The 16,856-nt window shown below is 38.7% G+C and overlaps 1 protein-coding gene across 3 annotated transcripts in view; it reads left to right on the forward strand.

The window, feature by feature from the left end:
• The window catches only part of POLA1 (DNA polymerase alpha 1, catalytic subunit), a 306,641-nt gene that overhangs the window by 130,458 nt on the left and 159,327 nt on the right, over positions 1 to 16,856 (forward strand). For all 3 annotated transcript variants that reach the window (XM_065900491.1, XM_065900493.1, XM_065900494.1), the window contains 5 exons: positions 28 to 120; positions 1,315 to 1,520; positions 3,341 to 3,473; positions 10,249 to 10,380; positions 15,027 to 15,201. In XM_065900491.1, the coding sequence (XP_065756563.1) occupies positions 28 to 120; positions 1,315 to 1,520; positions 3,341 to 3,473; positions 10,249 to 10,380; positions 15,027 to 15,201 (739 nt within the window). The remainder of the gene's footprint in view (positions 1 to 27; positions 121 to 1,314; positions 1,521 to 3,340; positions 3,474 to 10,248; positions 10,381 to 15,026; positions 15,202 to 16,856) is intronic.

Here is a 16,856-nt window from a genome sequence, read left to right on the forward strand (position 1 = left end):
ACTTTTATGATATTTGCTTTTCATTAGATGAATCTTGAAGTTATTTATGGAGATACAGATTCAATTATGATCAACACCAATAGCACCAATCTGGAAGAAGTGTTTAAATTGGGAAACAAGGTGAGATAATTTTATAAAATTATCTGTTTTAACCTGCTTTTGTGAATTCTATTTCTAACATGGTTTCTGTACATCTGTGTCCTTCTGAAAATAATAATAAACTTAGTGCCTTCGATTCTTCATCCTCTGTTATATTTCTTAACCTCTACTCCAGTTGTTTGTTTTGAGGGCAAAATTCAAAGGAAATTGGTTTTTCCTTAAGTGTTGAAAACAGTCTAAGTTTAATAAGTTTAAGGTGTGACCACATTAGTACCTAGCACATTGTCATTCTTAAGGAGAATTATGTCTCTAGTAGTATTGAGATGCATTTTATACAGTGATAGATATGGATAAGTACCTACCAACATATATACATATATCTATAATTTTTACAGGAGTACTTAAAATATATTGGAAAAGTCAAAGGGACATTTAAAAGTAATCATTTGTAGCCTCCTAATTGCAGTTCACAATTAGCAAGTGCTTTTTGAGCACTTGCTATGTTAAGATATTGTCCCAATAAACTAAAACTAAGGTACCATCTTACAAGCTAACAGCTTCCTGCCTTTCCCCCCTAAAATGCTTGAAATTTGAACTGTAGTCTTTACTTAAGAGCAAGCTTGGCATATTGTACTCATTGGACCTTGAAGAGTTGTGCATTTTCCCTGGAGGTGATGGTCTGTGCCATGACCCTATCAATAAAGAGCAGGTGGCTGTTTCATTTATTTGTTCAGCAGGTAGTTATTTGCTTAAAGCCAAGGTGCTATGGGAGGTACAGGGAGGTCTTAGACATTATTTTAATAGTCAGAGTTTTACTGGCCATGTATCTAGTTGTTGGGCTATCTAATCTCTAAGTCAGTAGTTTGAAGGTAAGTACTTACGCATTTAGTTTTTAGATTCGAAACAGAGTATTTCATAATCTTCATAAATTTCCTGGGGCTGACACTGCCAATTTTGTCCTTTGGTTGAGTGGGGTGATATAGTTATATTATTGTCTCTTTGTTTATCTTTTTATCTGTTTTTGTTCCTGCGCTTCTTCAAAGTTCTTGCATCATACCAAGCATAATACCGTGTTCTGTATAACCTGAATGAATGCCTTCTAGTCTTATGTGACTTCTAGTTTTGTTTAGATGAACTCTTGGGAATTTGCAGCATGTTTATCTTCTCCCTATTAGATGTTTGAGAAGCTAGCATTAATGGTTGAAATTTTCACAGGTGAAAAGTGAAGTGAATAAGTTGTATAAACTACTTGAAATAGACATTGATGGCATTTTCAAGTCCCTGCTACTGCTGAAGAAAAAGAAGTACGCTGCTCTGGTTGTTGAGCCAACAGTGGATGGGAATTACGTCACCAAACAGGAGGTGAAAGGATTAGATATAGTTAGAAGAGATTGGTGTGATCTTGCTAAAGACACTGGAAAGTGAGTTCAGTTTTCGTTTTTGCTTTTGTTGTTTGTTTTTAAAAAGATTGAAGCGTTAACAGTATGGAGAACACTTTGATTCTGCCAAGCACAAGGACACGACTTCTTTTTTATTATTGTTATCATTGCATATTAACAGTTCTTACTGATTTGGAGTGGAATTTTACAGGTGGGTTAAAACTTAGAAAAAGCCAAACTCGCTCAGTAAGAAATGCTTGCTATAAGATACATCTTACGAGTTTTAACTCATGGTGAGGGTAAGCCTTCACATTTTAGATGCTTACAGAGTTGGGTTCATCGATGTTGGCTTCTTTTTGGTTTGTTTTGCTTTACTGTTTCTTTTAGAATGTGCAGTGTGTTGTGCTCCTGAATGTTCCTAGCACCTCCTTAGGGTCACAACTGTTAAGGTGTCCCCGTGTTGTGGCTTAAAATGTTCTGGGATTCAAAGTGGGCCGTGTAGTGAGACTTTGTTCCCGCCCATATCATTTGTGTGTAAAGATTCTTAGTAATCTCGGTGAATTTAAGTGCTAGTTCTCAAATACTGTATGTACCTCAGAAATAATAAATGTCATGACCGACCCCTTAGTTTTACATCTGGGACTGAAGGTTGTGATAATAAGACCTATTTGTTTGTTTTTAGGGTCACATTAAGTTATAAAGCACCCATTTTAAAAAAGATGAATCCTTAGGTAGTTTATGTACCATCTTTCCAGATAATTCCTGTTTTGTGAACCTGAACAGTTGTGAAAATAGAAGGACGTTTTTCTTTAAAGTGAAATTTAAAATTAATTTTAGTATTGCTGAATGTCAGCATTTTTTACTTGTTTTCCAGTCTTCTTCTTGCTTTCAAGTTGGGAGATTGAGCATTTGTTGCTTCTGCAAAACTACTCTTGATTAGGCAAAGTTGATCATCTGAGTATGGGTCACTGTTAGCCTTTTATGAAATATAGTTTGAAATGCTTCATTGCCCCCAAATGTACTCAAAGATGAAACTACTTTGTATAGACTCGATTAGAGTGTTCTCTTGAGCTTTGTGTTTTCTAAGAAAAGATGCATCATAATAGAAGTAAATTTCTCTGAGTTAGAAATGTATTAGTAATTAAAGCTATACAAATGTTTTTGTCAGGGTTCTTTTTCTGACAAATTATAATGCAGCTGTCAAACCCTCGCTCTGCATTTTCTCAGAAATGGATAAAATATTGGCTTCCCTACTCCTTTTCTTTTTCTTTTTTTCTCTTTTTTTTGGGTCTGATAGAATAACATGAAGTTTTTGAGGCATAGCAATATGGTTAGAGAACACTGAAAAATATAATAAAGCTGAAGAAAGAAAACTTTGGAATCTTTGAGTTTTAAAAGATTTGCATAAAGAACTTCATATTCCTACTTTCCTAAGCTTGTAGTCATTTCGGGCAGAGATAATATCTTGATGCTTTATGAGGAGAGTGAAATATCTGTGTTCTCAAATTTCTCCTAAGAGTAGAGCACAAGTGCTTGTGAATTTTTGTAATTGCATAAAAATATGATGGAACTCATACCGCTCTCTGTACACACGCAATGGGAAGCCTTAGCCGCTACGTTAAAAAAAGGGGGAGGGGGCTGGTCTGTGTGTTTAAGGGCAAACCTGATGTTCCAAGGTTGATAAACCTTTGACAGAGTTAATGTTAGAAAACAAATAGTGATGGGCTTTTGGACATTAACTGTCATGTTAGCTTTTAGTATGGCTCTTGTCCACATGTTAGTCTAATGGCACTTATCTTCCTTTCTCTCCTTTATTAATAAAGTATGATACTAAAAAAATCAATCCGTCTCTTTTTTTGCAGCTTTGTCATTGGCCAGATACTTTCGGATCAAAGCCGGGACACTATAGTGGAAAACATTCAGAAGAGGTTAATAGAAATTGGAGAAAATGTGCTAAATGGCAGTGTCCCAGTGAGCCAGTTTGAAATTAACAAGGTAAATGTAGCATTTATTGCTGAATCCAGCTGCTGCCATGTGTTTTTCTCCTCCTTCAGATAGTTGAAAAACCACCTCATTCTTGCAGTTGAAATAAATTCTAGCTAGTGATGAAAGCTGCTTAACGACCATCTCACAGACTGCGCATTAGCTTACCACTCTTCCTCGCCCAGCCACAGACACTACCCTGTCTGCAGTTGGGGCCTTCTCTCTCCGTTCCTCACGGAAGCCTCGTGTCCAGAGGTTCTATGGAGTGATGTAGTTGATGTTTCAGGGACTTGGGAGTATTGCCTTAGTCATCGTCGTCCTAAGTTACAGTTGTTTGGGGGACAGGCCTGTAAGCTTAGACAGAGAGCGTGTGTTTGTGTAACTTTACAGAAGGTGATCCTTAGGGGTACTTATAATCAGAAGGCGTTTTTAGACGTTGTTATTTAGAATTAAGGTGGTGCCAGCGCTTTCTGTATATTCAAAGCACTTGTGCTTTTTTTTTCTTAAACTATATAAATAGTTTCTCTTTATGGATAGTCTTAGTTGTTGAAAACAGGGAATATTTTTTCTTACCTAATTTGAAAAAGAAAATCTTGGTTTCCCAAAGTGCTGTGTAGTACAAGATGTTAGGTTATAGATTTCTTTTTTTCCATTTAAACAGAGTATCCTTACATATTCCAAAGGTAATTTTGCAAATACCATTTTACCCGTTTTGTGATACATAAATTTTGTTGTCAAAACTCATACTAAAAAGAATTTTAATGAAACAGAATCTAATGATGGCATTAAATGGAAGTTTTAGAATTAAAACTCGTTCTAAATACCCCTATGCTAAAGTAATGCCAGTCATTTTTGCACATTACCTTACTCTATAAAACAGTTTTACATGGTAGCAATTACAGTGTATATTATTTTGAGATTTGTTTTCACTTAACGTATACAGATTTTCCCACATTTCTGTATTAACCTTAAAAATCATTATGTTAATCTTATATTTCACTGCTACATCTTTAATTAAAATTTTTGATTATTACATTATTTATTTTTGCTATTGTTAATAACTGTATTGAACATCTTGTTCCTGTCTTTTTTAAAAATTACTATATGATCTTTTTAAAGTACATTTATTTATTTATTTACTTTTGGCTGTGTTGGGTCTTCATTGCTGTGCACAGGCTTTCTCTAGTTGTGGCGAGCAGGGGCTACTCTTCATTGCGGTGCACGGACTTCTCATTGCGGTAGCTTCTCTTGTTGCTGAGCGTGGGCTCTAGGTGTGTGGGCTTCAGTAGTTGTGGCTCGCAGGCTGAGTAATTGTGGCTCGTGGGCTCTAGAACGCAGGCTCAGTAGTTGTGGTGCACGGGCTTAGTTGCTCCGCGGCACTTGGGATCCTCCCGGAGCAGGGCTCGAACCCGTGTCCCCTGCATTGGTAGGCAGATTCTTAACCATTGTGCCACCAGGGAAGTCCCCGTTTGTCTTTTTGCTTTTGGATGAATTACTTCCTTTGTTTAGATTCCTTGAAGTAAAATATTTGAGTCAAAAGATTTGAGTATCTGTGTCTCTTGTCAAATTGCTTTATACAAGTGATACTAATTGATAATAACAAAATGTGTGTGCTAGTTTCACCACAGATTTCCTTGTACTATAGAAGTGACATTTCATTGGTGATAATATCATTGGTGATATTTAAATAAAACATTGCTACCATAAATGGATACAAAACAGTATTTTACCGCTGGATTTAATTTGCATTTCTTTGATTCCTAGAGAGAATGAATATTTTCTATGCGTATCCTTACGATTTGTATTTATTCTTAGTTAAGTCATTTGTTTCCTACTCCTTAACAGTGATGTTTTTAATGTCACAAAAGAAGGCATTCATTTATACATGAAAAGTACAAAAAATTAGAAATAAGTAATATAAGAGGACATGTGCCTTGACGCTAGCTCTTCCCTTTATGTGATGCAGCGCATGCCTGTTGGCATGGAATCACTTAGGACGTTTGAAAGTGGTTTCCTTTCAGATTTTGTTTTGTCTCTTTCTCAAAAATTTGCATAAGTAAGAATTACTATTTCAGTCTTGCTTTGATCAATTTTTGTATCAGTTCTGCAGATTGAGTACCTGACACTGTCTACCTTCTTAGAAATGTGAGTCCTCTGTTGCACGGGGTTCCAGGCATGAATTTGGAAGGCTGAGTCCAAACATGACCACATTATTGGCAAAAGAACACTGAGCACGTGTCCCCTAGGGTAGTGGGCCCAGGCCGCCATCTCCTCCTGTGGGTGATGGCACAGTGTTACTAGTGTGCAGAGAAACCTAGCTGCGTGGACACACCGGCCATCCCTGCGTTCTCAGGAACATTGTGCAGTCTTGCTATTTTGAAGTTTTTATCATCGAAAATTTAAAACTTATACAAGGGATTTCCCTGGTGGCACAGTGGTGAAGGATCTGCCTGCCGATGCATGAGACACAGGTTTGATCCCTGGTCTGGGAAGATGCTGCATGGCTGAGGAGCAACTAAGCCCATGAGCCACAACTACTGAGCCCACGTGCCACAACTACTGAGGCTCATGCACCTAGAGCCCGTGCTCCACAACAAGAGAAGCCACCACAACGAGAAGCCTGCGCACCATGACGAAGAGTAGCCCCCGCTTGCTGCAACTAGAGAAAGCCCGCGCACAGCAGTGAAGACCCAGCACAGCCAAAAATAAAAAAATAAATAAAATAAATAAATTTTTAAAAAAACCTTAAAAGTAAAGAGAAGAACATCATGAACCCCCATGTAGCCATCACTCAGCTTCGATAGTTATCAACTTAAAGTGACATTTATTATTACTAACAATACTAGTTAATAATTAGTGTGATTCGGGATGTGCATATATTTTCGTGTGGCAGAACTGAAACCGACTGTCTTTGATTCTCCATTTCACTTGGCATAGTAGCTGGCAAATAATAGTTGTTCAGTGAGCATTAAAAGAATTCCTTTGCCTGTTTAATCATCCATTCATCAAACATGGAGTACGTCTTATGTGCACAGTGCTAGGTTCTGGGATATAAAGTAGAATAAGCAAAACCTGGTTGGTATTTTCAAGATGTTAATGGTCTAGCAAACATATTTACTGTCACATGCTCTTATACTTCTTTAAGTAAAGAAGAAGAATTTCTTCAGTGTCGATGAAGGTAGAGTCAGTTCTGATGAAAGGGCTCTCTATATCATAGTTATTCCTGTGTCAGTTTACATTAAGCTTTTTATATATCAAGAGTGACTGTCTTAACATTTGTCTGAATACCTGTACTGTTTAAAACTTGTGAGTAAATCAGTATTTACATTTTGTTGCTTGCAAAGGAGAGTGGAATCCAAGAGTCCATGTATGTGACTGGTTGTGGATGGTCTTATGATAAGATATAGATTAGGTTAGATTAGATTAGATTGATTTTGTGGGCATTGGTGGGCTTGAAAATGGGAGGTTAGCATAGGGTGGAGGGGTGAAGTGGTGAAGTGGTGAGATTTACCTTTGTGGAGATTTAAGCCCTTGTTGCCAAATGCAACTGAAAAACACTGTGTGTGATTTTTCTGAACTGCCACAATTTTAGCTTAAATATGTTTCATAAAGTAACACAAAATACTTCACAGCTGATTTGTATAGCCCTGGCTAACTTGAGCCTAAACCACCAGGAAGCATTTTTTGAAAAATCAACCCTTCTGAAACTAGGCTGTGAAGTCCCCAAATAGTCCCAATCTAATAATTGGAAAGTATGTCAGATGAAATTCAGAATTTCTTAACATTGCACTGAAGTATAGTCAATTGAAGAAGATAACGGTTTTCTTAAGTAGAGTTATATTGATTAAAATTTCTATGCAGTATTACCCGTCCAAGTCAATCAAGACTTCGCATAATGCAGGTTTGAGAAGATTTAAATACTTAGAGAGGCTTCTAGGTACTCTCCTACACTGAGTGTATGATTTAGAAAGTGTATAGAACAGGGGGATGTGCAGCCACGTTTGAGGACCTGCTTTGTTCTACTACAGTAGTTCTCAGATTTCCTGATCTCAGGACATTTTCACACTCTTAAAATAGTTGGGGACTGCAAGAGCTTTTGTTTATGTAGCTTATGTTGATATTTACTGTTAGAAATTAAAACTGAAAAGTTTTAAAAGCATTTATTAGTTTATTTAAAAATATCAGTAAACCCATTATATGTTTACAAAAATAAAAATTTTTTAAATTAATTATTTTTGGCTGTGTTGGGTCTTCGTTGTTGCGCGTGAGCTTCCTCTAGTTGCGGCGAGTGGGGGCTACTCTTCGTTGCGGTGCTTGGGCCTCTCATTGTGGTGGCTTCTCGTTGCAGAGCACGGGCTCTAGGCGCACGGGCTTCAGTAGTTGTGGTTCGTGGGTTCAGTAGTTGTGGCTCGCGGGCTCTAGGTGCACAGGCTTCAGTAGTTGTGGCACACAGGCTCAGTAGTTGTGGCGCATGGGCTTAGTTGCTCCGCGGCATATGGGATCTTCCCGGACCAGGGCTCAAACCCGTGTCCCCTGCATTGGCAGGCGGATTCTTAACCACTGTGCCGCCAGAGAAGTCCCACAAAAATAAAATATTTTCATGAAAAATAACTGTATATTTCAAAACAAAGAAAAATTAGCCAGAGGAATGGTGTTATTTTGCAAATCTTGTTAGCGTCTAGTTTAGTAGAAGACATCCGCGTTCTTATATCTGCTTGTGCATCCAATCTGTTGTGATGTGTGGTGTTAGTTGAAGCATAGGAAGAAAGTCAAGTTTCACACAAATATGTAGTTGGAAAAAGAAGTATTTCAGTAATTTTTAAAGATAGTTGTGTGTATTCTTCTTTGATTCTACACCAGTACTCTAGAAGTGGTATTGTCTTCAAGGTTATTTGTATTGTGGAAATAGGAAACCATATCAATGAACTTTTCATATTCTTACATTAAAATCTTTTCATCTGTGCGGTACTTTGAATGGATCTTTTACCCATGTGTGATGTTATGCACTTGTAATTTATTAAATGTTGGTTCCCTGAGTTTTACAGATCTTCCAAAATATTGATACATCTCATTGTATATTAACAAAAACCACATTTTAAAATATTCCTACTCATCAGAAGAGTCTTTAGGTATTGGAAAGCTGTCAAGCTCACCGGAGTGGAAACAGAATTTCCAAAATTCTGATTTGTGCTTGATAGCTTCAATATTATCATAGGCAATATATACTGTCAGGTGTTTTCCTTGAAGTGGCAGGCTCGCTTGGTTCTTTTTGAGTGATTGTCTGCCAGGTACTCAAGTTAGAATAACAGTAGTTGGCCTGCCATTCTTTCAAATAAAAATTGGGTTGAGAAAGGCAGCTAGTTTAGCTTGCAACTCAAATGGTTGCACAAACGCATTTCCTCGAGCATCCTTCGTTCTTGAGTATGCTGTAGATGTGCCTTGGGCATACTTCCCATTTTGTCACACAAAATATTAGCTTTCTACTCAAGGGTCAAGAACTTTAAAAAAACTGTGAGCGTGTCATGGTGACGAATACAATGAGTATTAGTACAGGTTGGTGCTGCTGCCCAGGTTCATGTTTATAAGGCGTCAGCACCTTTACTGACCTTTGTTTCTATGTCACCAGTGCAGATAGTATTATTAGGAAAATAGCTTTGATTTCTCCACCCCCTGAAAGGGTGTCGCTAACCCCCAGGGGTCTGCAGACCACACTTAGGTGATCTAGACATGGAGCACCCTATTCCCTGTCCTTCCTCTTGTCTTTTGAAACCCACCCCTTCCCTTTGTGCATATTAAGTTCCAGTCCAATAGACGTGTTTTTTTTTTTCTCACCTCTTGCTTTTAACTTTTGCTTTTTCCCTCTGCTTGAATGTTCTTGCCCCGTCATCTTTTCTTAAAATCTATTTTTTCCTTCATGTGCCAGTTCGTTTTTTTCTTCCATGATTTCTGCTCTCAGATGGTAGCAATCTTTGCCTCTCTAAACTCTCCGTAACACTTAGTTTACCACTCCCTTCTGGCACATGTAGCTTATTTTGGAGAGTTTTTTTGTGGAATGCGGAATCGTCTGCTAATGGCAGGTGACTTAGGACCAGTGACTGTCTTATTCATCTTGCAGTACTTTACAGTGCTTGAACTTAGTGAATTATTGCAGAGTGAGCGAAATAATTTCTTCCGCAAACATTTGGTTGCTGCTACACACCAAGAATCGTTCTGAGCCCTCTGAATGCAGCTGTGGGCAAGGCTGACGTGTTCCTGCTCTCGTGGGGCTTACTTTCTGTTAAAAACTCATTCACTCTGCCTTTGGAGGGCTTAAATTGACAATGTGAGTAAATCCAGTGATTTCTGGTGCCTTAGGGATTTATTTAGGCTCGAGAAGCCTTTGAGAAACAGATCATTAAGTCAGAGTAACCGTTATCCATCCGTCTTAACTAATCAGTTAATTCAGTGAGAGAATTGCAGACATTAAGAGGAACTCTAAGGCTGCATAGAAGACTGAATTCACAGTCTGAATCTTTATATCCTAGTATTCTGTGCCATGGCCCAGAAACTCATATTTCTTTTTTTTCAGGGTTATATCTGGTCATATTAGTTACTAAATGAAGGAGAGAGGAGCCTTGAGGATAGAATGTCTGAAGATCCTGTGGCAGTGTTTTCTACATACAGCTGCTGTCATTTTTATGTTTATGTGGCTGGTGTGATTCTAGCAGAGATATGTTTAGTGTATGTCTGTGTGAGAAAGAGTTTTATTTTAAAGTTTGGGGCTTTTTGTTCCCTCTTTTTCTCTTAGGCGTTGACAAAGGATCCCCAGGATTATCCTGATAAAAAAAGCCTACCTCATGTACATGTTGCCCTCTGGATAAATTCTCAAGGAGGCAGAAAGGTGAAAGCTGGAGATACTGTGTCGTATGTCATCTGTCAGGTAAAACTGTCATAATAAATAAGACTTACACCAATTCCGAGCCCATAGTAAAATCCATCTCTCCATGGTGTCTTATTTAGTACTCTTCCAAATAATTGATGCTGTAAAGAGAGGGTTTAGTCTTGGTTGGTTTTGCAGCATTTAAAAACATTAGTCAGGGGTATGACATTTTATTAAAATTTTTATAAAACATTTGAGACTAGTGTTTTGGTTGAGTGAAATTACTTTGGTGAGACAGGTATATAACAGTAGCTGCTGTTTCAATCTGAAATTAACTTGAATGAAGATGTCTGCCAGTTTGCTTGTATATCCAGCAGTAGTCCTTTATCATTCCTTTTGCAGCAGTTTGGATTCTGAATATTATTCTACCAAAAGAGAGTAAATGCAGTTTTCACTAGCCTGTTCAAATAATTACTTGAAAAAAAATACAAAATGCATGGTTATGGAGAAAGATGAGATGTCCTAAAAAGATACCTTATGAAGAAAACACAGATTATCTAACCAGGTCCTTTTTTTTTTTTTTTGAGTGGAGGGGGCCTAGAACCCACCTCTTGTCTTCTTCCTGTTCCATGAGACACCTCTCAGGAACCTCTAGGTCTTCTGGAACAGTTTTAAACCGCTGACCAGTTTCTTTTGAGAGTAGCATGCCTCTAACAGTCAGAGATAGGGAGAAAGGGTAGAACAGAAGAGGGTTTTGGTTTTGTGGGGTTTTTTTGTTTTTTTTGCAAGCGCTTAACTCCAGTCGGAACAAAGGAGGGGTCTCATCCCTTCTCCCTGCTTAAAAAAAAAGTCAGAGTCAAAGCGTCTACCCAGATTCTTTACAGTTACTATGGTGTGGTGTGTTTACCAAAAGGCATAACTCATCTCAATAAGACTGTTCTTTTTAATTAATTAAATATTGCTTTTTGTTGTTACAGTAAAAAGAAATTAGATAAGCCTTAAACTTCAATGTGATTGATCTTTGTCAAAGTACAGTCAATGTGGTTTGCAATCAGAGAGCCTTTTCAAAATGTAGAAGTCATCTGCTAATATCTGCTTGGTACTGTAGATGATGTACATAACAAATGATTTAAGTACATGGACAGGAATCAGCACTTGACTCTGTCTCCCTCCTAGGGTTACCCTTGATTAAGAACTGTTACAGAAAGCCAATTCCTGCAGGAAAATATTTCCATAAATGTCTGACTCGCTCAAGCCCTTAATGTGCTTTGCATATTGCCTCTGACAAGTCTCATCTCAAAAAAACAATTTTCATATTATGCAAATAAAGATTTGGTAAATAGGCTAGGTTTTTTTTTTTCACTTAGGTATTCACATACATGGAAAAGCTGTTAAGATTATTAATGACAGGAGCAGATGGCAACATACAACTTTGAAAAATTATATAGGTTTTCTGAAATAGCATCTAAAAATGAAATCAAGCCACAATTATGTTTTGGCTAAACCTGGAATGGAGATGTATGGTCCTATGATCAATGTATGTCAAAAGTCAAGCTTATATTCCTTGATGTCTGAATATTGAGGTCTTTTGATTTCTTCTTCTCGGGTCTTACTGATGTAAGAAAAGCTCAAAATGCTGATGCTAAATCCAATTTGATGTATTTTCAACCCTTTTCCCATTCGACTGGTGCTGGGTGTTAACTTATTTGCTTGTTAAAAGAACAGTTCATGTTTCTTTTATTGGTTTATTCTTCTCACTGTATCCCAAGAAAAGCTGTAGGACTTTAATTTGCCTTTGTCCCCCAGCAGTGGGACATGCCCACTTTCAGCATGTTTGCTAACCAAAGCTGCCTACTTCTTTTGCTTTTAAGCACTCAGGTTATTCTTCCTCTTTCCTAACACAATTATATTTTTAGAATATGTTTCTCAAAATGTATGATGACACATTTTTAGGAGAACTATTTACTGCTGTAAGCAAAGGTGCCCTTCAAGAATAACCTATCTCCTAAACAGGTTCCTTTTTGTTTAAAATTTACATTTTGAACATAATACTCTACTGATAACTTATTCAGACTATAAATTCAGGTGAATTCAGAGAGTAATGTTTGTGGTATGTAATTTATATTGTAGTTCATAGTCTTATTAAACCATGTGAATTATTTGCTGAGATCTTAAATCAACTTCCACTTGTTGGTTAAGTTTTAAATCCTTAACTATTTAACTTTCATTGGACATAATTTTCATAAGGCATGCCTTTAACATAATTGTTTTAAGGGCGCCACTTGTCATCTGTTAAAACTTTTTTTCCATTGATTTCCTACTAAAGATGACCTCATAGTTTTCAATGAATTGTCTGCATCTGGTTGTCTCTGTAAAGTATGTACTTTGAGAAGTCCACAAATTGCTACATGGGCACTTCAAGGAAGACCAACATTGCTTCTCAGTCTATTTTTAAAGGTGTATGGGATGTGTTTTTGCATATACCATGGGTTTGAGAATTAGGTCTTTGAGGGATATATCTTATGTCACAGCCTAAATGTTTGTTAGGTTTGAGAATTAGGTCTTGCTAGGTTTGAGAATTAGGTCTTTGAGGGATATATGTTATGTTACAGCCTAAATGTTTTTCCAACGTAACACAGGAAGACCTGTCATCTTACCAATTGTTTTGAATTTAGTCATGTTTGAGCTCAGATTTTTTTTTGTTTTTTTTGCGGTACGCGAGCCTCTCACTGTTGTGGCCTCTCCCGTCGCGGAGCACAGGCTCCGGACGCGCAGGCTCAGCGGCCATGGCTCACGGGCCCAGCCGCTCCGTGGCATGTGGGATCTTCCCGGACCGGGGCACGAACCCGTGTCCCCTGCATCGGCAGGCGGACTCTCAACCACTGCGCCACCAGGGAAGCCCGAGCTCAGATGCTTTTACATACAATAAGAAATATGTTTGGGAAAAACTTTTTCAACTGAGAATATGCTTAGAACTTTTTCAACTGTTTTTTTACAGACATGCCTGACATGAGAACATCTAATGATATATTGGAAAGTAACTCAAGGGCCGTTTTTAAAAAATAATAATTTGCCTCTACAAATTTTGTTTTTATTCTTTATTAAAAATTTTTAAACTCAACATTACTATAATCTTAAGGACAGACCAGTTTTAAAAAGAAACTACAATTCTATAAATCAGTCAGATTTCATGTGTTTGTTAAAAGGCAGTCTGAATATAGTTGTGGTGCGTAAAGACACCGCCCAAGGATTTTTCACACTTTTTGTCATTGGCTGTCACCTTACTCTCATCTAACAAATCAAACTTCTAAAAAGGCAACAATTAAAGTTGATTAATTCTGCCTAATTTCTTTTACTGTATTGTGAACTCCTGAAAAATAATTATAAGCAAGTCTTTTTTTTTTTTTTTTTTTAAGCAAGTCTTTTAATCTGAGGTTTGCTTCCTTTCTTGTTATTTCATTATATCTTAGCATAAGTAGAACCTAGTTGATAAACATCCCAGTTTGTTTCCATCAGGAGCCTAGCCAGAGAAAGAGGCCAGTGCTTCCACTTTGTGGTAAGACAACGGTATGAAAGGTTGCTTCTGCTTTGGGCTGGGCACTGAGCTGAGAAGGGACTGATTGTAGCAGGATTGAAAGAATAGGATTCACATTATAATCATTTTTGCAGAGCAGCTGAGCGCTGTGAATAGTTAAAACTTACGAATCTGAATAATAAATTCTGTTGTTGCAGACAAGAGGAAGAGTGGAGCGAGTTGTTGGATGTTGGTCCAGTAGAGTGATGATGGCTTTTTGATTCACAGATGATGATGACATCACCCACAGGACTGTATATGGGCCAATTATATAGAGTTTCACAACTTTTATTTTTAGACAGTAAAGAGAAGAGGAAGGCCTTGAAAAGAGGCTCTCTGGCCCTTCTTCCTTTCCTTGAGGAAGAGCCGCGTAAACAGCGCAAAACGGCATGCCCTTCGTTCCAGTGGCCAGATATTGTGCTCGTAGAGCACTCTACTCCACCAAGGCGACTTTCTTAATTTTACTCTTACCTATTATATCTTGTACATAAGTTAGTGCTCTTGGGTTTTGTGTACTGGTCTATTCCCCTTGCTCATTTGCTTCTCAGAGATACGTATAGCTCTCATTGAGAGATATTGCGTGCACTCTCACACACACACACACACACACACACACACACACACACACACACACACACACACACACACACACACCCTGTCTTTAGGATGATAATAGGACTAGAATTCTTGCAAGGAGGGATTGAGTTAACATAATAAAAGGGTCACACACTTTTTTGTCATGACTCCTAAAAGGCCTTTGTTAGCAAGTCTTCCCGGTGTGTTTCTGTGATATGGCAGGTGGAATTGTTTAATCTAGTCATGCCATCTTGTTGGTTTCGAGTTTCAACAAAAAATAGAACACAACACATGCTGGATTTACATTCCTGGACAGTGGGTGAGTTGTTCTCCTTGATCTTCCTCCTGTTAGTTGCATATGAAATGTTCACCAATAGGTCAGAAGGGCTTCTTGGTGTTTGGAATTGAATACATAAAATTTGAACTGTTATCCAAAAGGATTTCGTGGTGTTTGGAATTGAATATATAAAATTTGAATTGTTGTCCCTCTCTTTGTCCAAGCAAGTACTTGTGATTGAATTTCTCACAACTTTACCTGTACCATGTCCTCTTGTAGGATGGGTCAAACCTCACTGGGAGTCAGAGGGCCTATGCACCCGAGCAGCTGCAGAAGCAGGACAATTTAAGCATTGACACCCAGTACTACCTGGCCCAGCAGATCCACCCAGTTGTGGCTCGAATCTGTGAGCCAATAGATGGAATTGATGCTGTCCTCATTGCAACGTGGTTAGGTAAGTGTCCCGAACTCACGTAGCCCCTTGCCTGGCAACAGCAGCCCGTGCGGTCATCCCTTACCCATCAGGAGCCCTGTTTAGAGGCACGGTACTGTGTCAAGCACTTCTTTGTCTGTAGTTGAGCATTTATTTTTGTGGTTGTTTGGTTAATGTCTATCTCCCCTCCTATATGAACCCCACAGGCTTGCTACCTCTGTTAAGCACATGCCTGCTCCAGGGTAGGCACTCCGTCAACAGATGATTAGTGGGGAGAGAGAGAGGCGGCAAAAGAAAGGATAAGAGAAGATTTTCGGCGCCCTCCTAGTCTCTGAGCATACATTGTTGTTGCTTTTTTTTTTTAATTTATTTTTTTTTCGCTGTGTTGGGTCTTCATTGCTGTGCGCGAAGTTGCGGCGAGTAGGGGCTACTCTTCATTGCGGTGGTGTCTCTTGTGGAGCACGAGCTCTAGGTGCATGGGCTTTAGTAGTTGCAGCACGTGGGCTCAGTAGTTGTGGCTTGCGGGCTGTAGAGGGCAGGCTCAGTAGTTGTGGCACACAGGCTTAGTTGCTCCGTGGCATGTGGGATCTTCCTGGAGCAGGTCTCGAACCCGTGTCCCCTGCATTGGCAGGTGGATTCTTAACCACTGCGCTACCAGGGAAGTCCCTACATCGTTGTCACTTTAATCAGTGAACGTCACTTAATAAGAAGATTCATTGTATCTTGATTATTGTTTCCTCTTGTCTCAGTCTCTAAATGTGTTTTTGTATGGAGTGAGAATGCACAGCTTTTTTAACATTAAAGCGTTTAACTTGTTGTATTCGATTCCTTTTGAGTATCCTGCTCTTGCTTTTAAAAATTCTTCTCAAACTAGACTCATTATCTTCTAGGAATTAGTTGATTCCTAATTTCTCATCACTCTGGAGGTGCCAGCCAACTCTGAAGCCTCATTGTTTCTCAGACTTTTTGCCAGGTCACCAGATTGTCATCTCTTGCTTAGAAATGTATTTCATAACCAGCCCTGATTTCCTTTCTAGATGACCAGCATGTTGAGAGTTACATTGCTTTAAGTTCTCTGCTCTCTATCCCATTGTACACAAAGATGAATATTCTTAGAATAAGTGCCTAATAAAGTCCTTGGCTGGCTCCTCACTATAAATCCTGTTGCCGCTGACATCTTACAGTCTCTGACTTCGGCAGTTATAGACTAACTTTTTAGCTCCAACCTGTATTTCTAGCCTGACTTCTTACTTAGTGTACTCAGGGTCCCCTAAATATGGCATTGTTTAATCTGTCCACGCTTCATGGAAAATTCCCTTCCTCTTCTCATTGAATAAGTCTGGCTTAAGACACGGGCTTTGGCATCATAGGGATCTGGGTTCAAACACTGGTTCTGTCGCTCATGTGCTCTGTGGCTTTGGGAAGCCTCTGAAGCTTGGTCTCAGCCTTGGTTTCTAGAGTTGCTCTGAGGGAGCGATTAGTGATACACGTGAGATGCTCTGCACAGGCCTGGGTGGGGGAGTGTGCAGTGAACGCCTGTTATGGCCACGCCCCAGCCCCCTGCCAGGCCTCTGCAGAAATATGTTCAAACTCCTCTAGTCCCTGGGATTTGCACGCAGTTAGCTCTCTGTGCGTTTGTGGACTGAGACTGGACAGATGAATCATCAAGTGACATA

The sequence above is a fragment of the Phocoena phocoena genome, chromosome X (assembly GCF_963924675.1).
Source record: "Phocoena phocoena chromosome X, mPhoPho1.1, whole genome shotgun sequence".
NCBI classification, from domain to species: domain Eukaryota; kingdom Metazoa; phylum Chordata; class Mammalia; order Artiodactyla; family Phocoenidae; genus Phocoena; species Phocoena phocoena.